At 42.8% G+C, this 24,194-nt stretch overlaps 1 protein-coding gene across 1 annotated transcript; it reads left to right on the top strand.

Moving 5' to 3' along the window:
- The first annotated feature begins 220 nt into the window (after positions 1 to 220).
- Positions 221 to 17,384, top strand: LOC110088688 (natural cytotoxicity triggering receptor 3). Its single transcript, XM_078388639.1, has 5 exons — positions 221 to 341; positions 5,299 to 5,498; positions 6,269 to 6,622; positions 11,077 to 11,193; positions 13,415 to 17,384. Exons 2-5 carry the CDS (start codon positions 5,456 to 5,458, stop codon positions 13,483 to 13,485), a joined length of 585 nt encoding a protein of 194 aa, XP_078244765.1. The 5' UTR covers positions 221 to 341; positions 5,299 to 5,455; the 3' UTR covers positions 13,486 to 17,384.
- Positions 17,385 to 24,194: the final 6,810 nt, after the last annotated feature.

Raw genomic sequence — 24,194 nt, forward strand, 5'->3', positions numbered from 1 at the left:
TCTGCTTATTATTATTTTTTATACTGTCAGTTGGTGTGTTTGAGTGGTTGGGAGGAAAAAACCCTAAATGACGGTATTGCAAAATGTAATAACGATCTCTTCTCCCCGTCTGTACCCTTTAATGGCTACTGTGAACGTAACCACTCACTTCTTCTCTTTTCTCCCTAAATGGCGAATCTAACAGCGATGGAAATCTTACAGCAGCTGTGAACGGAATGAGCTTATGAAGTGGCAGTTCTACCTTCGGACGCTCGCTCTCACCACCGTAGCTCTCTGTTTTTAAACAAGGAGAAGATCCAACCAAATTTGGAGTTGAGCAGTGAGGGAGTTCCATTATTGAGGTGCCATTATTTAGGGCTTGCTCTTGTGACTTTGGCAAGCGTACACATTTGAAGGAAACAGATAATATGTGTGCTTTGAGAGATGCAACAGTGAGGGGTTGGGTAGCTTTGCTTTTCACTTTACAGCAAACAGTCCTTTGCTGTGTTGAGTGGCCAGTAGGTTGCTTACCAATAGTTAGCACCGGGACATTAAAAATAAAATAAAATACTGTAGTGCTCTTTACTTGCTGTTGTTTAGTCGTTAAGTCGTGTCTGACTCTTCGTGATCCCATAGACCAGAGCACGCCAGGCCCTCCTGTCTGCTCTTTAATTAGGGCTGCCCTAATGTCTGCCCGAAGCTACCATCATGAATTTGATCCAGGCAGTGGAAGACAGGAGGGCCTGGCGTGCTCTGGTCCATGGGGTCATGAAGAGTCGGACACGACTTAACGACTAAACAACAACAAAGTTTTCACTTTTGTGCTGTTGTAACATTAAAACAGAGAAAACATTAAAAAGCAGAATTCAAGACAAGCTGATATCTCCTCTCTCTGCTTATTTCACTTTCTCCTCCCTTTCCTCCTTATTTTCGTTGGAAGGTGGTGAGCGCTCCAACGCTGGAAGCATGCAAGAGAAAACTGGACCACCAGCTGTCAGACCTGCTTTGATCTGGATTCCTGTCCTGAGCAGGGGGTTGGACTCGATGGCCTTCTAGGCCCCTTCCAACTCCATTATTCCAGGATTCTATGAAGTAAATGGGTGCAGCTCAGTTTACACTCGAAAATATGCATGTCTTTACACGGGGAAGAGAAAAGAGACATAGATAACAACTTCCTCTAGTTTCCTATACAATCCTTTCTGCTCTGATCTGTGCTGACCTTCTTTTGATCTTAGACTGCTACTCTTACGGCTGCAGATTTCACCTCCTTCCTTCTAACACCTCTCTCTTGTTCCTCCAAAAAGAAAACACCTTGCTTTTGTTCTCTAAAAATGAAAGGGATGACCATGGCTCCTGAATCCTGACATCTCCAGCTTCATGGACTAGAACAAGTTCTTGTATCACCTTTATTGTTCCAAAGCGTTCTTCTCCAATATCACAAGCTTTCTTGTTTTTTTTGAGAACGAATGTCTATATGATTCCTTTACGAAGAAGTAGGTATGCTCGGGTAATTCTTCCAAGGTGGCGACGAAACTCATGATGGTGCTGCAGATTCATTTTCAACCTGTCCTATGCTTCAGTTTGTCTTTAGTGTGGTCGCTGACCTTGAGCCAAACATTCTGGAGAGTGAAGTGGACCTTCACTCTCCAGGATGTGGGCCTTAGAAAGCCTGGCTAACAACAAGGCCAGTGGAGGTGATGGCATTCCAGCTGCACTATTTAAAATCTTAAAAGATGACGCCGTTAAAGTGCTACATTCAATATGACAGCAAGTTTGGAAAACTCAGCAGTGGCCAGAGGATTGGAAAACATCAGTTTACATCCCAATCCCAAAGAAGGGCAGTGCCAAAGAATGCTCCAACTACCGTACAATTGCACTCATTTCACACGCTAGCAAGGTTATGCTCAAAATACTCCAAGGCAGGCTTCAGCAGTATGTGGACCGAGAACTCCCAGAAGTACAAGCTGGATTCCGAAGGGACAGAGGAACTAGAGACCAAATTGCTAACATGCGCTGGATTATGGAGAAAGCCAGAGAGTTCCAGAAAAACATCTGCTTCATTGACTATGCAAAAGTTTTTGACTGTGTGGACCACAGCAAACGATGGCAAGTTCTTAAAAAAATGGGAGTGCCTGACCACCTTATCGAAGAATTGATACTTTTGAATTGTTGGAGGAGAATCTTGAAAGTCCCCTGGACTGCAACGAGATCAAACCTATCAATTTTGAATGAAATCAACCCTGAGTGCTCACTGGAGGGACAGATCCTGAAGCTGAGGCTCCAATCCTTTGGCCATCTCATGAGAAGAGAAGACTCCCTAGAAAAGACCCTGATGTTGGGAAAGTGTGAAGGCAAGAGGAGAAGGGGACGACAGAGGACGAGATGGCTGGACAGTGTCATCGAAGCTGCCAACATGAATTTGACCCACTCCAGGAGGCAGTGGAAGACAGGAGGGCCTGGTGTGCTCTGGTCCATGGGGTCACGAAGAGTCGGACACAACTAAACGACTATACAACAACTATTGTCAAATCTTCATGTTTCACCTTTCTTTTTTTCACTTTTCAGTTTTGCACTGTGAGGCAAAAGTGATAACATTTAAAAATTAATAATGAAGCATAACGCAGGAACAGTTGGCATCCGAAGAAAGCTAAACAGGAGCAACAGTAAGACATGAAGGACTGGGGACTGACCAGTGGAAAAATGCTCATAAGGAAACATCATCCAATGACACATCTGTGAGGATTCTCAGTCATCCAGGTGAGGTTATCTGGAAGTTGAGTCATGGCAACTGGACTTCTTTCTTATTAGGTTGAAACCTGATAAGGTTCATCCATCCCCCAGAAAGATAAGGACCACACACACCAGAAAGGCCACTGTTAATGACCATTAACGACCCATGACAATGGATGGAGGATTGCAGAAGTGGGATTTTCACTCACTCCCAGTCTTTTGTCCATCTAAGGAGCCTATTCAGACCAGAGGGAAGGGAAACCAACCTGGAGGATAGATCAGGGGTCTCCTACCAACTCTCCTCAGACTGAAGAAGCTCCTTGGATGCTGAGAAGAAAGAAGTCCAGTTGCCGTGACTCATCTCCCAGATCATCAGATGACAAACACCTTCAAAGTGGATGGATAAGCACACAACAAATTGGAGTGAAACGGAGAAAAAATACCTCCACCTGGCTATGTAGATTTTTTTTAAAAAAAAATCTTGAAAAGCAAGCATTTTTATTTTACTGATACTATTTTCAGGCTTGTGTCATACGGACACCACAATGCAGTGGTAAGCAACAGCCAGTATCAAGGATGCAAGGAAAGCTGAAGGAATGCTAGGTATTATTGGGCCCAACCCAGACAATGTAGTTGCTGACCTTGAGCCAGACATCCTGGAGAGCGAAGCCAAGTGGGCCTTAGAAAGCCTGGCTAACAACAAGGCCAGTGGAGGTGATGGCATTCCAGTTGAATTATTTAAAATCTTGAAAGATGATGCTGTTAAGGTGCTACATTCAATATGCCAGCAAGTTCCCAAACCGGAATTAAGATTGCCAGAAGAAATATCAACAACCTCTGATATGCAGATGATACCACTCTGATGGCAGAAAGTGATGAGGAATGAAAGAACCTCTTAATGAGGGTGAAAGAGGAGAGTGCAAAAAACGGTCTGAAACTCAGCATCAAAAAAACTAAGATCATGGCCACTGGTCCCATCACCTCCTGGGAAATAGAAGGGGAAGATATGGAGGCAGTGTCAAATGTTATCTTCCTGGGCTCCATGATCACTGCAGATGGAGACAGCAGCCCTGAAATTAAAAGACGCCTTCTTCTTGGGAGGAAAGCGATGACAAATCTTGACAGCATCTTGAAAAGCAGAGACATCACCTTGCCAACAAAAGTCCAAATAGTCAAAGCTATGATTTTTCCTGTCGTGATGTATGGAAGTGAGAGCTGGACCATAAAGAAAGCAGACCGCCGAAGAATTGATGCCTTTGAATTGTGGTGCTGGAGGAGGCTCTTGAGAATCCCCTGGACTGCAAGGAGAACAAACCTATCAGTTCTAAAGGAAATCAACCCTGAGTGCTTACTGGAAGGACAGATCCTGAAGCTGAGGCTCCAGTACTTTGGCTATCTCATGAGAAGAAAAGAGTCCTTGGAAAAAACCCTGATGTTAGGAAGGTGTGATGGCAAGAGGAGAAGGGGACGACCGAGGATGAGATGGCTGGACAGTGTCTGCGAAGCAACCAACATGAACCTGACACAACTCTGGGAGGCAGTAGAAGACAGGAGGGCCTGGCGTGCTCTGGTCCATGGGGTCACGAAGAGTCGGACACGACTAAACGACTAAACACACAAACACATTGGGCCCTTAGCAGGAAACCAGCCTTTTCTACTCAGCTTTACTTACAACTCTCTGTGCTTAGCAGTAAAATATGATTCTTAACAGCAATTGGACATTGCTTTAATGACTATGGCAAAACTCCTAGTCTGACAGATAATCATCATCAAGAGAATGATGGTGGTGGTGATATTATTATTACTGGTATTCAGGAGGTAAAGCATATTCTTAGTTTGGAAGTCTGATTTTGAGACACAAAACTGTGCCGAATCACGTCTCCTGAGCAGTAACAGATTTTCAGGTTTTTTGACTGTCCTCTGCTGCAGATAATTCAGTCTTCTGTGGCTAACAATCTGTTTTTCCCCTTGAAGATAAGATATTTCTGCATCCCTAAAACAAGGGCACATGTTTTTCTGAAATGTTACTGTTGTGGACCATCAAGTCGCTTCCAAATCATGGCAATCCTGATAATATATTTTTTTTTACGTATGTGAAACATTCAAAGTGTGGTTTATCATTGCCACTCCCCCAGTGAGTCTCCACGGCCATCTGGGAATTTGAACCCAGCTCCTTTGAGTCCTAATAAACCCTGTATCCATCACACCGTACTGGCTACACCACACTCATCTTGAGCAAAAGCAACGAAAGACAAAATGTTATCCAAGCAATAATCTGACATGATTTGAATACTTATATACTCATACTGTACAGTAATAGTTTTGCAGATACATATTTTAATGCATTTAAATATATTTTATTTTTTTCTATTGGCTTTTTAAGCTGCTTGTTTATCTGCTTTGTGAACTGTAATCAATTTACAACTGGTGGTAAAAGTTAAAAGAGAACCCCGTAGCGGACCAGTTATTTGTGACATTCCACTTTTCTCCATGAGACAACATTCTCTCCTACCTTCGCTTTTTTAAAGCAACCAAAGAGCGCCCTGCCTTCTGATTTACCTCACAAACAGGAAGCCTCTTTCTCTGCAGGGTCTCGAGGGCTAGTAGCGAGCATCTTCTAAGCAAAGAAAAAAGAAAAAAAAGAGAGAAGCTGGCCTACTTTCCACACCCGATCACCTTCCGAAACGGATGTTCGGCTTCTATACATTGCTGTCATCAACCCGCTCTCTCTGCGCAAAGTGGTATCATGGATCTCAGAACTCTTCACTTGATGTTTACTCTGATTTCAGGTAACTCTCAGAGGTGTGTTGAACGTTGCCATGCTTAGGTAGTACATTAGGATGACTGTAGATTACGGATGTTTAAAAATTATTAAATTATTTAAAATTATTTAATAATTAAATATAACATTTTTAATTTTATCACTGGACCTGCTCCTACATCTTCAACATTTGCTGGTTAAATGGAAATTAGGTAAAATATTTCCTAATTACGGACGTACCATCATAGAACTTCATCTCCTTCCTTGCTATATGCTCAGCTGCTGTTAAAAATATAGAAGTGAAGGGTTTTTTTTTTTAAGAGACAAAAAAAGGATGTGATTCTAGGCGTCTTTAGCAGAAACTCAGTGGAGAGACTTTGCTTCGATGGCGATTGGGAGAAGAAAATGGTGTTTATCTCACAGTCAAGATGGCTGCCAAGCCCTGATTTTTATTATTGCATTTCCTTGCACTTTATGGCTTGGCTTGGTTTCTTGAGCCTTTTGCTCCATTGGTTGCTTGCAGTTGTGTTACGCTGTAGTCTGGATTATGTGGGGTTGGCTTTCTGGGCAGTAGGGGCATTGGCAGCCTTACCTTGCATAGTGAGGTCATTTGTAGAAATTTGTCATAAGAGGTTTTTTTTAGGGCTACAGCTCCCACAATTTCCCACCCCACAGTTTTAGTGCTAGCTGTGGGTTTCTGGGATCTACATTGAAAGCAAGGGATAGGCAAGTCCTTGAAAGAGGAACAATTAGGGCACCTTTTCCCCCCTCATGTATTTTCTGTTATCGCTCTCATAGGTGTTCGGGCTCAGGATCTTGTGGTTTCCCAGCCTGGCTCGACTGAAGCCACGGAAGGGGAATCCGTCCTGTTGCGATGCTCCTACTACTCCACCTCACGGCCTAAAGTCGGCAGCTACTGGTGGGTGAAGGACCCAGGCCAAGTGGCTGTCAGAAACACCACCCAGGAATTCATGGGGAGAGTGATTGCTGTTAAGGATCGGGCCTTCCTCGTGGACAGGAAAGCTGATATACGGATAAACGACCTGCGTCATTACGACTCAGGGCTGTATCGATGTGCGGTGAAACTCCCTGGATTCCGAGAGGCATTTGGGAATGGGACCCATCTTCGTGTGGTTAAGCCAAGCGCTGGAAGTGAGTTGATTTCTTGGGAAGGAACCTTTTGTTCAGGTTGAAGGAATGCATTCAAGGCTCTCAAAAAGGGAGTGTTAATTCTCTGCAATGTCCTTGAGTGTTTGTTGATCCTGTTGGTTTTCTTCCACAGAATCCAGATTCTGGTTAAAGAGTAACACGGTCTGTGACCTTTTTCTGAGCTTTTTCATTTCCTTGTGAGCGATTCTTTGTTCAAAGGGACTGAAATTAAGGAACTGGGTACTTCCTTGAGAAAGTTCATCTCTGTGTCCCCAACCCCTCTCTTTAGAAGCTTTCAATGAAAACGATCAGATAACTTCGAAAAATCAGAAAACTCCCAAAGAGAAGTATCAGCAAGGGAATCTGGTTACTTATTTAATTTCCCTTATTTCCTTCCAAAGAATTTTCAGACGGTGTGATATTTTAGAAGAAGTCAGTTTTAAAGTTATCAGAGGGTGCGATATTTTAGAAGTCAGTTTTAAAGTTAGTTTAAGATGCACATCCTGGTAAGACCCTATGTCCATAAATTCCTCACCTTCAGAAGCTTTCAATGAAAATTAGTTTTTGTTGAAAAGCCAAAAGAGAAAAAGAACCTTGAGCAAGAGAGGTTGATTCCTTATCCCTTTCATTCTATTGATTCAAATGGGCCTACTCTCTTGCAATTCACTTAGTAGTATATGATGATGATAGTGGGCATAAATTTACACAGAGATGTATGTAATGTGAAAAATCCACGTGGATTCAAATATGGACTGCAAAAATATTTTCCAAGTTCAGAAAAATGAAATTTAAGAAGAGAAAAATTATTGGAAGTTCAGAATTAACCAAAGATGAGATTGGGAGTGGGTGGGAAGGTAAAACAATGAAAACAACAAAAAAAAAATGATAGTTTCATCCACTGATACTTCAAAGTAACATAAGGATTCTTCTCTGGAATAGAACAGTTTATTTAAAAACTCACAGTAAACTATATAAAGCTATAGTGTGGTGCAAAGTTTGGCTTCAAGATCAAATTACCCTTGTGCCTCGGACAAGAACAGGCTTCAGACTGCCTTTTTTGGTACATGTTGCCGTCACTCCAAAGTGGAGAATGCTCAACAGAAGAATATTTCCAGTAGTAGCATGAACAAAGGGCAAAGAACTAGATCAGTGGTTCCCAACCTTTTTTTTTTGCCGTCTTGCACCCCTTGGTAGCCCATTTCCATAAATTGTACCCCCACCATAACAAAGCAGCAAAAAAGTATTTTATTTATTATATTTTTTAATTTAAAATACTTTACCCTACCTTTCTCCTTAAAAAGGACTCAAGGCAGCATACAACATTAAAAGACAATATGTATTCTTTTTCAAAAGAATATGTGAATGATTTGATATCTAACTTGTGGTTTTGTATTATGCTTAGCTCTTGAAGACGGCTTCGCTAAAACACGTTGAGTCAGAGCTTTTTAATTACCTATTTAAAGAATACAGAATAAAGAATTTGATTCTATTTTCTACATCCTGAGACTTCGTCTCTCATTTATAATCTGGACTTCCATGGATGTACCAGTTCCTTTTGTTTTGTTTTAGTTTAGTTTACACCACTTCAAAGGCACTTTGAAATCACACATTGCAGAATGAAGTTTGAAGCATTTGCTGGTTACAGCCCCAATACAGTAAACTCTTTCCTCTTTTCATCTGTTTCAGGGGAATTACAATCCATTTCCCTGTTTGTTTAGTGGGAACAAACAAATCAAATATTATCTCAAAATAATATTTGAGAGTCCAATTTGTAGCAATTAATAAGAATTCTTTCTTCAGGGCAATTCATAGTCAAAGTCCTGTTGCATAAACTACATATCTGGAAGGTTGTTGACATGATTTTTGATAATGATAAATGCCTCTGTCCTGTGGCTTTCCCAACTCCCATGCAATGCCTTTAATTATATGGAAGCACGGGAGCTGTGGGACAGAAGGAGAAAGTCTTTAATTCTTGATTTTCTTATTATTATTTTTCCTGTTTTTTAGTTTTTTTCTAGTTGTTTTGTATTAGCCATGTATTTGTTGTGTTTTATTGTTTAATTTTATATTGGAAGCCGCCTAGAGTGGTCCATCGGTCCAGATAGGCGGGGTATGTATAAATAAATAAATAAATAAATAAATAAATAAATAAATAAACAAACAAACACACACACACACACACACACACACACACACACACACACACACACACACACACACACACACACATACATACTGTACATAAAATCTCCCTCTGCTGACAATGTCATCTGACACTGGTGACTTTCAGTAAGTAAAGGCTTCCTCCTTCCATCCTGTAGGTCCCATACCTTCTGTGACATGAAAGGGATTACACTAGAGTTAGAAAATCCACAGGACAGAAGTGAAAAGTTTGTAAATACAAAAATTTGTTCCCTAATGATAACATCATTACCCTTCTGCGGGAATAGCACAACAGAATTTCAACTAGTGTTATAGCTCACGTAGTCCCCCCTCACTATGCTAAGCCGGGATGGGGAGGGGGGGTGAAGGAAAAGAAAGTGTTTCCTTTCTTTAACTCACTCAGTGCTTTAGGCAGGTTTCCTGTGATTTTTATTATACTGTAATATTAATAATATTTATTTATTTACAAATATTTATATACCAAGTGTAACTGAAGATTTCACAGCACTGCACAAAGATAAACATATTATGGTTGGAGTCATGTTGCTTAGTGTAGTGCGGAGGCAACTGCCTATTTACCCTAACTTGCACTGGATTTGGCATGTATAAAATCAAAGTAAAAACCAGTGACTTCACCAAGTAAAACAATGTGTGGGGAAGCCCGCTGCTTCTCACTAGGGAGTTGTCCCTTTTGTTCAGCTGGCAGGGGGCAGTTAATTTTGTTCCAGTTTGACTGGCATCACTTTCTCCCATTTTTCTGGCATGTGTGCCTCCCTGATTTGAAGCAAAGGGGCCATCGTTGCAGTATCAACAGGCAAGCTATTATTGTAGCTTTCCCTCATCAAAACATCTATTGTGTCTCCTTTTCCAAACAATCTTTCTATTTATTTATTTATTTATTTATTTATTTATTTATTTATTCATTCATTCATTCATTCATTCATTCATTCATTCATTTAAAATTATGCTTGGCAACGGGGGCCCTGTACCAGATAAGTACTATGGCACTTTGGAAAATATATATATACATATATATTGCTGAGATTGGCAATCTCCACTGGGTCCCCTTCTTTTTATCCTTTTAAATATATATATCCTTTTAAATATATTTAATATATATATTAAAAAGGATAAAAAGAAGGGGACCCAGTGGAAATTGCCAATCTCAGCAAAGATGGCTCTTTTTCACACATTTCTGTCTCTGCTCCTGTGACCCCAATAATTGGGGTGAATGCTTACTGTAATTTTGCCTGAAGAAACCAGTAGGAATCTGGTTTGACAAACTTTAAAACAAACCAGATGCCTCTGCCACATATGGTCACATTTCATTTAGAACACTGGTTCTTAACCTTGGGTTACTCAGGAGTTTTGGACTGCAACTCCCAGAAGCCTTCACCACCAGCTGTCCTGACTGGGGTTTCTGGGAGTTGCAGTTCAAAAACACCCGAGTAACCCAATGTTAAGAACCAATGGTTTAGAACAGGCCCATTGAACTGATGGAACTTATGGAGGGCCTTCTCTAATCACAACTTACATTAAACAATAGGATTCCTACCAGTATAAAATAAAGATACTGTATAGCATTTACATTATTCATAAAATAGGTGTATTTATTTGTTTGTTATACTTATACCCCACTTTCTTATTAAGAGCTCAAGGAGGGGGGGGATACATGGTTCCATCCTCCCAGCTCACTTCCACACTAAGCAGGTTGCATGTTCCTCTCTTCAAGTTTGTCACCTTTTTTAAAAAAGAAAACACAAACCCTTTGAACATACAGTAGTTGCAAAATTTTCCAGGGATGTTAACAGCCAGTTTCTACAGCAAAGCTGCAAATGGATTGCACCCACCTATCCTGCAATGTTTTAGGCTACCGAAATATGGGACAAAAACACATTTAACCACAGGCCTTTAGTTAACTGCCCCTCCAATGGCCATAACCGGTCCTTGAATTACACACTCTGTATCACTAAAGAAGTACCAACACATTGCTCTACCATTAGAAATTTTAACTGTACTGTATAAAGAAAAGGTGCAGCTGGTTTCAGTGAAGACCATGGCCTCTCCCAGAATGTTAAAACTCGTAGTACATATAGAAGTAACTTTTGCAGGTTCTGGTTAAATGAAATGTTGTTTCTCACCAACTGGCTCCTCTTTTCAGATTATGTTCCTTGCTACATCTGTCTTTGCCTCCTTTTTAAAAAGCCTGTGAGACAGATCCATGAACTGAACAAACAAAGCTCATGTTCTCCTAATTCGTGTATCCTTAAATGTCTGGAATTGTCTATCCACAGTATCTGCCCCACCAGACAATTACATGGTGCTAATATGGATCCTTCTCCGTGGCCTCTTTTATGCCTTTGGGATTGGTGCAGTTGCTCTGGGGACATGTCTCTATTTCGAGAAGACAAGTGAGTATCCAGGAAGCTTTTTCTGATGTTTAGTTTTCTTGGCCAAATGGGATTCAACATTCCACAGCTTCTGGAAGCAATGGGCATGCTGAGTCTTCGCTCCCGGGTTCATGATGGTATCTGGGGAGCCTTCAGGGCAGAATCAGAAAGAAGGTCCAACTCCGAGTGAACACTTTTCTTCAACGATGGATGGGGATGCCCTTGAAATCTCTTATACAGTCGTGCCCCTCTTAACAATTACCCCGTATAACAACGAATCTGCTTCATGACAATGTTTTTGCGATTGCAATTGCGATCGCAAAATGATGTTTTAATGCGTTTTTTTCACTTTGCGATGATTGGTTCCCTGCTTCGGGAATCTATTCTTCGCATTAAGACAATCAAAACAGCTGATGGCCACTGGCTGCTCAAAATGGCTCCCTGCTGTTTTTAGGAGCCATTTTTCACAAGACAGGCACGCGAAAATGGCCACCGTATGGAGGATCTTTGCTGGACGAACAGGTATTTCGCCCATTGGAACACATTAACCAGTTTTTAATGTGTTTCAATGGTTTTTTTAAAATTTCCTTTGACGACGTTTTCGCTCTACAGCCATTTCGCTGGAACGAATTAATGTCGTCAAGTGAGGCACCACTGTACTGCTAACTCAGGACTGCTTTTTCCAGACTCCACTGCCTCTTTTTCTCCAAACAGAAAGCCTCAATGGTGCACCTCCCAGCACTTGGTAGCTTCTTCAGAACTTCCTGCTGGCACCAGCGAACGGCTTCCGGGATTCAGAAGGATCTGGGATTGCATCAGGAGTGGCCACAGTTGTTGAGTGCCTGAAGGCCCTCATGACAACCCTGGAGCCTCAGGCATCATTGCCTGGAAGTGTCCTTCACTGGTCCCTCAAACCCCAGGAGTCCACATCAAGGCAGCTTCTGGACACCTAGGACATGGCTATTGTTGGGCTGCTTTGGTGGGAGATTTTGAAAGCTGCTGAAAATACAGTGGTGCCCCGCATAGCGACGTTAATCCGTTCCGGATTAATCGTCGCTATGAGGAAACATTGCTAAATGGAACGGAAAAAGCATTCCTATGGGGCCCAAACTCACCGTTCAGTGAAGTTCCTCCATAGCGCCGCCATTTTCGCGCCCTCGGTAAGCGAGGGCAGGGCGCAAAAACACGTGCGGTGGCTATTTTGGGCACCCGGCGGCCATTTTGGAACCGCTGATCAGCTATTAAAAAAACATTGTAATGCGAAGATCGGTAAGTGAAACGCTTACCGATCATCACAATGTGATGTTTTGCTCATTAAAACATCGCAATGCGATCGCATTAGCGATCTAAAATAGATCGCTATGCGGATTCGTCATTATACGGTGTGTTCGTTATGTGAGGCACCACTGTACCCTTTTCTTCTGCATACAATACACCATGGAGGCAGTGGGACTGTACACATTGAGAGGAAAATTGAATGCAGACGGCCATGCCCTTGTACTGGCCCTGTACTATTTTGTATTTCTGCACTTCCGACTGAGTCATACGACCATTCCGAAGCCTTCCTCTTTTCTCCCTCAGTGGCCCCTTTGGCTTTTACTTGTGTTGGCCCCGGGGACCCTGAGTTCAAAATTCCAGTGCTCCCCATCATCAGTCAGCATCCTGTATGCTCAGTCTTAACTATTTTCTGAAAAGGAAGGCAGGATACTATCCTCTTACGATTTAATGTTCTCATAGGTTTTCTATTTATTTAATACATTTTTATACCACCCCATTTAGTGAAAATCCACTACTCTGGGTGGTCGTACACACAGATACACACAAAAACACAAACAACTGACAAAACGAAAAGCAAGCCCATACAAACCTCTTCCTCCCAAACTAATAAATAATAAACACAAACAAATACCTACAGTAAATCACTAAATATCTGAATATGTCATGGCAACAGCCTCTGTGATAAAACTAAGCCACAGGTCCAACTCCTACTTTTTCAGACCATTGGATTTTTTCTCCTTCAGCCTCTGCATGGATCAATGGGGGGGGCACTCACACATCCCACAATCCCCTTCATTCCCTAACCAGCACAACCTATGAGGAATGATGGGGTTGCAATCCAGGAACATTTGCAGGGCCATAGGTCGCCCCAGTGTAGATGGTGCTATTTTGTCTCCAGAAAGAACTGGGGTCAGAGAATGAGTGTGTTAAACGGCTTATTTCTTTCTCTTCTTCTTTATGCCAGCTCAACAGAACATCCAGAAGAGGCCACTGTACCACAGAGCAAGTGAATGTAGGACACCCAGCAGGAAGTGACAACCTGTCTAGGAAATGGGCCAAGAAAAGACACCATTCTCTATTCTCTTTATTTTTTCCTCAGCTGTTGTCTATTCCATCAGCACCTGTGTGAACTATAAACCCACTGACCCCAAATCTAGTATAATGACCAAGTTTTGTAGCACAAACCCCACATTTGGTATCACCACCACTAGTCTGAGAGACACAGATCAATCAGGTGAATGCCCCAAATATCCAACATTGGCCTTTTCATTCAAAATCTACACCATAGGTTTGTAGTATTTTCAGTGCTTATAGTGCCTGCCAACCAACTGTGTACCTAAGAGATTTGTGGGGATCCTAAGGAATACCACCCAACATCCAACATTGTCCTTTAACCCAAACGCTATGCCAACTTTTTTTAAAAGTACTTTTTAGTCAGAATTTATGTAGAACACTGCAGTGAAATGGACATTTTAACATTGAGGAGCTCAGTACAACCATATGGTAAAAATGTCTGTTACAAGAGATGATGTTGACTACAAACCCCTAAAAAAGTTAAAAGGACAATGTTGGATTCTGAGATGTTAATTAGAAAGTGGACTTGATTGATCAGCTGCATAGTCATGGTCATCTCACAAATTCAGGATTTCAAGAAACTGGAAAATATTTTCAGCATAGGTTTTTTTGGGGGACAGGGCTACCAAATTCCGGGTTTTGTAGTTGTCACGACTTGGAGTGGGCCTCGTTCTTCCCTCCAGCAGAGCTGAAGAACACTGCGGGGGGGAGGGATCACAGTGGATCGAAACCCATCTGTCAGTGCCTCTGAATCAGGCCATGAAGCCAAACATATGGAATTTGATGCTACAATGGCAATCATTAGTAGGATCAAATTTAAATATATTACCGTCATAGTTAGGGCGACCCCTTGCATACCACGAAAAAGAAGGCCAAGCACCACCAAAAAGCAGAGCAAAAGCAGGCACTGATTTGCATCATATCAGATATGCTGATTTATATGAATAAATCAAAAAAAGCAAAAGCATGCTGCTTATATACCACCCCATAGTGCTTAAAGCACTCTCTGGGCAACGTACAAGTTAATTGTGCAGGCTACACATTGCTCCCCCCGCCCCCAGCAAGCTGGGTACTCATTTTACCAACCTCGAAAGGATAGAAGGCTGAACCAAGCTTGAGACATCTACCTGGGATTGAACCCCGGGTCATGAACACAGTTTTGGCTGCAGTACAGCAGTTTAACCACCGCGCCACAAGGCTCATAAATAAATGATAATATTTGTGTACTGCCAAACCGATTCTGACTTTTGGCAATCGTTTCCAGGGTTTTCTCGGTAGGGACTACTCAGAAGTGGTTTACCATTTCTTTCTTCTTCTGAGGTAGCCCTGGGACTGTGCAGCTTGCCCAAGTTTAGAGAAGCTGGCTCTTCTCTCAGGAGCCACTGAGGGCAGTCAAACGTCCAGTCTCTGGCTCCGCAGCCAGATACTTAGCTCACTGAACTGTCCAGCCAACCCATTTATATATACACAGATGCTTTTAAAATGACATTTACATTTTAAATAAAGTTACAGAGCATCTCATGGGAGAGGAGGAAGATGGTGAGCATGTGACTTATATGGCTGCCATGGCTGCTCTCTAGGTGCTGCCCACGGTAGAAAGGGGATCTTCGAGGTCCTTGATCACCCAAGGCTACACAGGCTGGCTTTTCTCCCAGGAGGCTCAGTGGGGAATCGAACTCCCAACTTCTCGCTCCGCAGTCAGATCCCTAAACCAATGAGCTATCCAACCAACTAAAACTCTTATCTGCCTCCAAAAGCAGGGAATAGCACCATGATGCTTCCTCAATCCATTAGAAATACAGGGGGTGGGATTCAAAGGAAGCAGAAAAGATAAGGTGGTAATGTATTGGTGCCTTGGTTTTCTTTTTTCTCCGGGATCTAGGAGTGGGGAGGATGAGATGGATGTGGAATGGATCCTAGTAAATCCCATGTTCTTCCACTACAAAGTGGGAAAAAAGGAGCAGGAGCAGAACACTTACAGTACTCTGCCTGGAAGAGCCCAATGTCACAGATAAAGGATGCCTCCTTCCCTTCCTCCAAATTACTCCCTAGCAGACGATGCGACATGAGGGGGGAAAGCTTGGAAAAGTTACTGCTTTGCGTTACAGGCAGTGGCCATGCTCCCCAGAGGGGTTTGGGGGAACTGCAGTCTAAAATGTAACTTTTCCAAGCTGTGGCTGTAGAAGCAGGCATATATGCTCCTCCGGACCCTTTAATTGTCATACAGAAGTCCAAGGTTTCTTCTAGTGACTGGTTTTAATCCACCAGACAAGCTGCCCCTGTTGAAATTCTCACAACTGTACCACACACCTAAAAGCACCCCTGTTTTGTTTTGCTTCATATTCAAGCGACCCACAGGCTGCAACTTTGTCCCTGCTTACTTCCAAGTAAGCCTCATGCCATCATTACCTCCAGAAGGACATTGCTCTTAAAAAGTCTAAACTTCCAAACAAGCATAAAATTCAGTCCACAGATTTTTCTGGGCTGTCGTGCCCAATCGTACAGTTTCATGAACTCGGGTTGCAAAACCTCTCCCCTGCCAGTTTTGTTTTCTTCAGAATGAGGAACAAAGAAAACTACCGTCCAGAGAAAGTAAAGCCTAGGCAATCATGTGCTGGCGGTGGGGAAATTGGTCCTCTTTCCTTTCTCCCACATCCAATATTTTTAAAAGATATCATTCTGAGTTCTTTTTGTCCCAGAATATGAAGCACTTTGTGAATGTTGGTAAATCCTTCTAAATGCAAGGAAAACTAACATTTGTTCCACCGGGACCAGCCGAGTTCAATAGGCGCAGTTGTTCCCAGCATGGAGGAGATGACCCTGGGAGTGGCTCTACTATTAAATGAATGAAGACAAAGCTTCCAGTTCCCTTATCCCAGAGGCATCTCAAAAGCGACTTTAGACCACATTTCTTTACAAAATGGCGATCTGTTGTGGAACAACTCAGTTGAAGAAGATGGGGATGTATCATCTCCAGGCTTAAGAGGAAGGTACTTCCAAATGCCAGATGCAGGAGAGGGGGATCAGGAGATAGGGATCTAGTTGTCTCATGTGATCCCAGAGGCATCTGGTGGGCCCCCTGTGAGATACAGGAAGCTGGACTAGATGGGCCCTTGGCCTGATCCAGCAGGGTTCTGCTCATGATCTTATGTTCTAAGGTAAAAGTGGTTAGCTAGACCTCGTCACTTCAAGTTTCAGGGTCCTCCAAAATGTAGGTCTGCCACTGGAATGATGCTGTTTCTGTCTGGCAGGTAGATGGCAAAGATGAATAGTCTCTTGAGAAAAAAAGAAGATGGTCATCCTAATTCAGCACTAACAAGGGGCTTGTTCACCCAGTGGTGTTGTTTTGGAACATTCTGTTATTTTTGCATTGCAGCTTTGAGTAGACCACATTCTTTGAAAATTTGGCCTAAGAGTTAGAAATGAAATAGGTGAGTAATTAACAGAATTCTTTCAAGCCAAAAATACACGCACTTCTAGCAATCTAACAGATGGCTGTTGGCTATACAGAAATCAAATATAGAAACAAATAATGGGAAAGGGGGGGGGGAAGAAGGTAAAGAAACTCTGTTCTCTCTGTTGAATCACGTCCAGTGGTACAAACCATGATCTGTTGATAAAGAATCTGAAATCTAAGCAATGGAATCAGAAACTGCTCTCAAAGCAGAAGAAAGAAATACATCACCAGGAACAGATGGACACAAGAGCAGGTGATACCTTTATCGAACCAATAAAAAATTGAAAAAGTAGTTAGCTTTTAGTTGTCATACATCTTCCTCAGGCCATACATGAAGATTTTGTAGATAGCTCAGAAAAAAATGGAAGCAATATAAATACTGTATATACAAAATTCATGGCTGATGACTGTGCTCTATCTGTTTCTTAAGGTGAGCTCAAACGTTGGCTGCAAATGGCTTTCAGGGTGTGTGGTTTCAAACTTCACCTCAGGTAGCATTTGGCGGCCATTTTCCTCCCAGCTCTTCAAACAAAGAGCTGCCAAATAATCGACACAGATCTCCTTCCTGCCCACATTGCCTTCTTTTGAAACCCCCTGTTTGGCTGGGGAGGGGTTGGGGAAAAGGCTATACACAAATGGGACAGCCTCCAGCAGAGAGCTAGGATTAAAAATTGATCCACCCACTAGGGAAGCCAATTGAAGCCAAATTAACAGCATTACTTTCAGACGTTTTTGATGTCAAGGGTCCATGTTGTCAACAAGCAGTGACATGGGTGGGCACTGACTATATCTTTCATAGTTCAGGAAAAAAAATTAAATATAACATATCTTTAGTGGTCTAATAAAAGTGTAACCTGCTCTTTATGTAATGGTCTAATACAAGTATCACCTGCTCTTGCATTTGTTATTTTTACTGACCACATGGCTTTTTTCTTCTAATTTTTTTAGAGGAGCCTTGTGGCTCAGTGGTTAAATTGCTGTACTGCTGTACTGCAGTCAAAACTCTGCTCACAACGCTCACAACCTGGGATCAATTCCAGGTAGCTGGCTCAAGGTTCACTCAGCCGTCCATCCTTCTGAGGTTGGTTAAAAGAGTACCCAGCTTGCTGGGAGGGGACGTGGTGGCACTGCGGGCTAAACCGCAGAAGCCTGTGCTGCAGGGTCAGAAGACCAAGCAGTCGTAAGATCGAATCCACGTGACAGAGTGAGCGCCCGCCAACCTAGCGGTTCGAAAGCATGCAAATACAAGTAGATCAATAGGGACCACCTCGGTGGGAAGGAAACAGCGTTCCGTGTCTAAGTCACACTGGCCATGTGACCATGGAAGATTGTCTTCGGACAAAACGCTGGCTCTATGGCTTGGAAACGGGGATGTGCACCACCCCCTAGAGTCGAACACAACTGGACAAAAATTGTCAAGGGGAACCTTTACCTTTACCAGTTTGCTGGGAGGGCAATGTGTAGCTTGCATAATTGACTTGTAAGCCACCCAGAGAGTGGACTATAATACCTAGTCATACAAAAATGGCACTTTTATATGGCTTGTGGGGCCTCTCAGCAACGAGACACATCCCAAGAACTAGACCCAGAGGAAATGCATCCCAGGAGCCAGACACAGAGGAAAACGTATTTAATAGCTCCATTGGGAAAATAAGCTTGCAAATTTTTGCAAGCATATTCTTTCCTGCTAACTACATTTTAATAGCAAGAGGAACTAGATGCAGAGAAATGCTAGTCAGTTCCTCTGTCAATCTCTTGGAAACAAAGGGCATGACATTTCTCTTCGTGACCAAGTGAAGTTAAGAGTTCGTTTTTAGGTGACGAGATCATAGAATCATCGTAGGGTTGGAAGGGACCTTTGGAGGTCTTCTAGTCCAACCCTTTGCACAAGGCAGGAGACCTCATCCCATCCCGGACAGATGGCTGTCCAATCTTTTCTTGAAAACTTCCTGCGATGGGGCACTCACAACGTCGGGTGCCCTCTATGTTAATAGAAATGGTTGCCATTCGTGGTCCTACAAAAGGACTGTTGGGTCATTTTGCTCATCAGCAAGTTGACAATGCAACACTTTTGGATAGGAAGGATAAGCCAGCCGCACGCCCTTGCCTGGGGGTACCTGAGTATACTATACTCACAGTACTTTCCACTCTTTAGGGCAGGCTCTTTCTATGTCCCCTAGAGATCATATTGCAAATACGCAAACATTTTTTTGGCTTAAGGAGTATACCAAAGAGAAAAATACCTGTTTGTGCAGAATACATTCCTCTCCACATGGCGAAAGTGACAAGGGAGAAGAGAGGGCCCTGTCACTCCCACTAAGCATGCCACGAAAAATGGGGTAAATAATAAATGAATAGTGACAGCCTTCCGGGGGGGGGGGGAGATTCCAATACATCTTTCCATGTGTTATTTCTCTATCTATCCCACCTTTCCCCAGTGAACTAAGCATGGCATACATGGTTTTCTTCCTCCACACTTATCTTCCCAGCCATCCTGTGAGGAGGAATATCATCTATAGTGGCTCAACTTGAGTTTCGTGGCCCACTGGAGACTAAGCCCTGGATTTTCAAAAGTCTACTCAAAAACACTAACAGCTACATCACACAAAGTCCTGGAAAAGAAGAGGAGAAACCTGCTTATCTGCAATTCAGTTGGATGCACAATAAAGCAAAAGTATTTTTTTTTTAAAGTATATAACAAAGTGCATTATACAAAGAAGTATTTTCCTTTGGGGAAAAAAAGCTTGTAAACTTTGGCAAGCAAGCTCTCTCCCACCGACTCCACTTTAACTGCAGTAGGGACTACATATGTCAGATAACCTGCAGTAAGCTTTCCACTGTGAATTATCTGAGACCAGGCATGAATTTGCCTGGTTTACTCATCTTGCTTCAATGCAAAGAAGACTCATAAGAACATAAGCAGAGCCCTGATGGACCAGGCCAAGGGTCCATCTAGTCCAGCTCCCTGTATCTCACAGGGGCCCTGCCAGATCCCTCTGGGAGCACACGAGACAACTAGATCCCTGTCTCCTAATCCCCCTCCCCTGCATCTGGCATTTGGAGGTCCCTTCCTTCTACACCTGGAGATTATACATGCCCATCATGCATTAAAGTAGGATGTAGAGTCGTTGCTGGCCGGCCAGTTGGGCAGTACTGGGCGTCTTCCTGCCGCTAGTGACAGGGCAGCAGCTTGTCTCCTTGGCACACAGTGAAAATGCCGCGCCAGGAGGTGCCTCCTGGCAAAACCACACCACTAGGCTGGCCAGTGCTGACGTGCCCAGAAAGCCTCCCAGCACTGGCCGGGCTACATCGCTGTTCTTGACTGAGGGGCAGCTTCAGTGGCTCTGTTTTTGCTTCAGGTCTAGCCCTGATCCTGGTGCTGCCTGTAGCTGGGAAGCTTCAGAACACTGGCCAGCTGGCAACAGAAGTCCTAGAACGGTTTTTAAAAAGTGCACATTGGCACTATTTTAAAATTTCACCGGGGCTTGTGTTGCGCGCTGTGTGACCCACGTTGCTTCAGATTCCCTTCCCCTTTGTCCAGTCTGTGCAGCTGCAGCTCAGATTTTACAAAGATTGCCTTCTACGAAGAACGAGTGTATAAACATCGCATTTAGAAACGGGTTCCCCGATCTTGCAGAGTTTGGTATGATAGCTGGAGCCTTCTGAGAATCCCAAGAAGTAACTTTGCCAAGTTCTGCCTTCTTGTACATTCTGGCCATTGATTGAGAGAATTAACTTCTCACCGAGCTGTTTAAATTTGGCCCCCTCGGCATTGCTTCTTATCTTCCGCTGTGCTCACCTCTTCCCTCACTTGCCCTTCTCCTCCAGCTTCTGAACAGAAGCCTTTGAGGCCTTTTGTGCCTGAGGTATTCCCAGAGGAGCAGCCATTTTGTCTCACCCACGCTGCTCTGCATTGTGTGACTGCCTCAGTGATGCAGAAGAGCACTCATCCTGCCAGGTGTGAGCCCACACGCTTGTGTTGTGGTCAGCACCACCCAACTTGGCTTCCGTCTTGTAAAATCACAGCTTGTGTTAAAATAGGGATTCTTTCTGTCACCTCTGTACACTCTACTGAGCCCCACAGTTCAGTGGGTTTCCGTTGGGGTTACTTGGGTCAGTAGCATTTGTTTGTTTGTATGATATGTCAATAACAATAATGATCATGTGCTACCAAGTCAACCCTGACCCTTTTCAAGAAATTCAGAAGTGGTTTCCCACTCCCGTCGTCCGGGGGCATTGCTGGCACAGGGCAGCTTGCCCAAGGCCACCCAGGCTGGCTCTTCTCTCAGGAGGCACAGTGGGGGAATTGAACTCTTAACTCTGACTCTGCAGACAAACACCTGAACCACCGAGCTATCAGCCAATTATGGTATATCAGCATTCCTCTTAAGACCAGGACTCAAGATGGCTTACAATCTAGTTTTAAAACCCTCCAGAATTGCTAAAAACATAAGGGCCAAGATTCCATGACTGGCTTGAGGTAGAGAGCAGACCCATTGAATCAACTGCTGAACATTAGAGTGACACTCATGTAAATCTTGTTAAATCAGTGGGTCTACTCTAAAGGGGGACTAGCAATTGGATACTGGCCCATAAAGGCAGCTAATAAAAGATAATTATACTGTTCACATCAAAACACTCTGGTAACCTCTCAGTGAAAAGTATATAATTTTTCTTTACAGATACTGTACCATGGGCTGCCAAAAAACAAAGGAGGGGCTAGAATGAAATCAAGCTGGAACTGTCTCTGGAAGCAAAAAACGACCACAACAAATCTGTCCTGCTTTGGACACATCAGGGGAAAACACAAAAGATGGCCATGCTAGGAAACTGAAGACAGCAACCAAAAAGAAGACGTAACTTGAGATGGGCTGTTGCAATAAAGGACGTCACAGCCTTCTATTTGTAGGTCTGTTAATGACTGGACCTCATCGAGGTCACATTACTCATGGCTTTGCTGTAAGTCAGAAGCGGTTTAACAATACACAAAAATAACAAGGTTGCACAAACATATACAACACACCTACAGCTTCTTTCATTATGAGCCAGTTGGGTCCTAGTGCCAGCTGGGAATAGGTGAAAATCAATGAATGAATGAATGAATGAATGAATGAATGAATGAATGAATGAATGAATGAATGAATGAATGAATCAATCAATCAATCAATCAATCAATCAATCAATCAATCAATCAATCTCTGTGTGTTGTTGTTTTTGTTGTTGTTGTCGTCGTGTGCCATCAATTCGCCTCTGATTTATGTCAGGCCTCTGAATAAGCAATTTCCAAAAATGTCCTGACCTCAATTGCCCTGCTCAGCTCTTCTAAACTCAAACCTGTGGGTTCTTTTAGGGAGTCTGTCCATCTCGTATTTGGTCTTCCTCTTTTCCTGCTGCTTTCTACCTTTCTCAGCATTACTTCAGGCTTCATTTTATCTACGACCCACTTGTTTGTTTTTCTGGCAGTCCAAGGTATAGGCAAAGCCTATATAGAAATCAAATATAGAAATAAATAATGTGGGGGGAAAAGAAGGCAAGGAAACTCTGTTCTCTCTGCTGAATCATGCACCACATTTCAAACAAATCATTTTTATCCTGTCAGCTTTCTTTACAGTTCAACCTTCCTAGATAGTGATTGGGAATACAGTGGGGTCTCTACTTAAGAACGTCCCTACTTAAGAACAATCCAACTTAAGAACAGCTCCATTTGCTAAATTTTGCTTCTACTTGAGAACAGAAATCCAAGATAAGAACAGGAAAAAAAAAACCTTTCCTGCTCTTTTTTTAACCTTAGGTCATCTTAGGTTAAAAAAAAAATCTCTCCCTAGTGGTAGAGTACGTATTAACCAGCTTTGCATTAGTTCCTATGGGAACTAATGCTTCAATGTACGAACGCACCTCTACATAACAAAAAAACAGCCAGAACGGATTAATTGGTTTTCAGTCCATTCCTATGGGAAATTTTGCTTCAACTTAAGAACGTTTCAACTTAAGAACACCATTCCAAAACGGATTAAGTTCTTAAGTAGAGGTTCCACTGTAGTTTCTATGGATGAGCAGATACGGATTAAATGGTTTTCAATGCATTCCTATGGGAAATGCAGATTCAACATAAGAACGTTTCAACTTGAGAACCACCTTCCAATACGGATTAAGTTCTTAAGTAGAGACCCCACTGTACCATAGTGTGGATTTATCTTGGTCTTTGTCTCCAGTGACACATCCTTATAGCTGATGATCTTTTCTAATTCCTTCATTGTCGCCCGTCCTAGTTTCAGTCTTCTTCTGATTTCTTGGCTGCAATCTCCCCTGGATTGATGATTGAACTACTGTACAAAATCTCTGACTATTTCAGTTTCTTCACTGTCAAGACTAAAGCTGTGTAATTCTTCTGTAGTTATCATTTTTGTCTTAATATCCATCTGCAGTCCTGCTTTGGCATGTTCTTTTTCCACTTTCACGTCATTGCCGCATTCTGCCCGTAAGAGGGTGTCCTCTGTATATCATAAATTGTTGATGTTTCTCCACCAATTTTCAGTCGTCCTCCTTCTGAATCTGGTCCACCTTTCTGTATAATATGTTCTGCACACAGATTGAACAGATAAGGAGATAAAATGCACCCTTGTCTGGTACCTTTGCCTATTGTGTCTCTCCATATTTTGTCCTAATGATAGTTTCCTGTCCATGATATACTTTGCACATCAGGGCAGTCACAGGCTGCGGCACAACCATTTCTCATCATCTACACAATCATAGGTTTGCTGTAGTTTATAAAGCATAGAGAGATCTTCTGAAATTCTTTGGTGCTTTCTAGAACGCCACATTCTTCATCATAGGATTCTATATAGGGCACATAATGTAGGCTGCACATTCTGTCCACAGTACATTAAAATAATCCTGCACACACATACAAAAGCAGACGTTTTAGCAGCAGCAGCAGTAGCTACCATCAGTCGCTCCCCCCCCCCCAGAGGCCTCCAGATGACATTGTTGGTCATTGAAAGGCTATTTTGGCCCATTCTCCAGGCGTGTTTCAAGTTCAATCTCTTATTCTTTTCAACACTTGTGCTGAGTTGCTCTCAAAGCCCCTCCACACATACACACCAATAAGGGCTGGCCAAACCCCCCCCCCAAAACAACACCAACACCCTTTTGAATCCCACAGCTGTGGCAGCTCAAACGCGAGAGGTGGCACTTTTCTGAAGAACCAGAACTA

Source organism: Pogona vitticeps, chromosome 2 (genome assembly GCF_051106095.1).
Source record: "Pogona vitticeps strain Pit_001003342236 chromosome 2, PviZW2.1, whole genome shotgun sequence".
NCBI classification, from domain to species: Eukaryota; Metazoa; Chordata; class Lepidosauria; order Squamata; family Agamidae; genus Pogona; species Pogona vitticeps.

Bases quoted from the DNA above. Each gene is read 5' to 3' on its own strand.
- LOC110088688 (XM_078388639.1), top strand. From the start codon at position 5,456: ATGGATCTCAGAACTCTTCACTTGATGTTTACTCTGATTTCAG. The intron at 5,499-6,268 runs GTAACTCTCAGA...TCGCTCTCATAG, and splicing joins GATGTTTACTCTGATTTCAG to GTGTTCGGGCTCAGGATCTT. The intron at 6,623-11,076 runs GTGAGTTGATTT...GTCTATCCACAG, and splicing joins GGTTAAGCCAAGCGCTGGAA to TATCTGCCCCACCAGACAAT.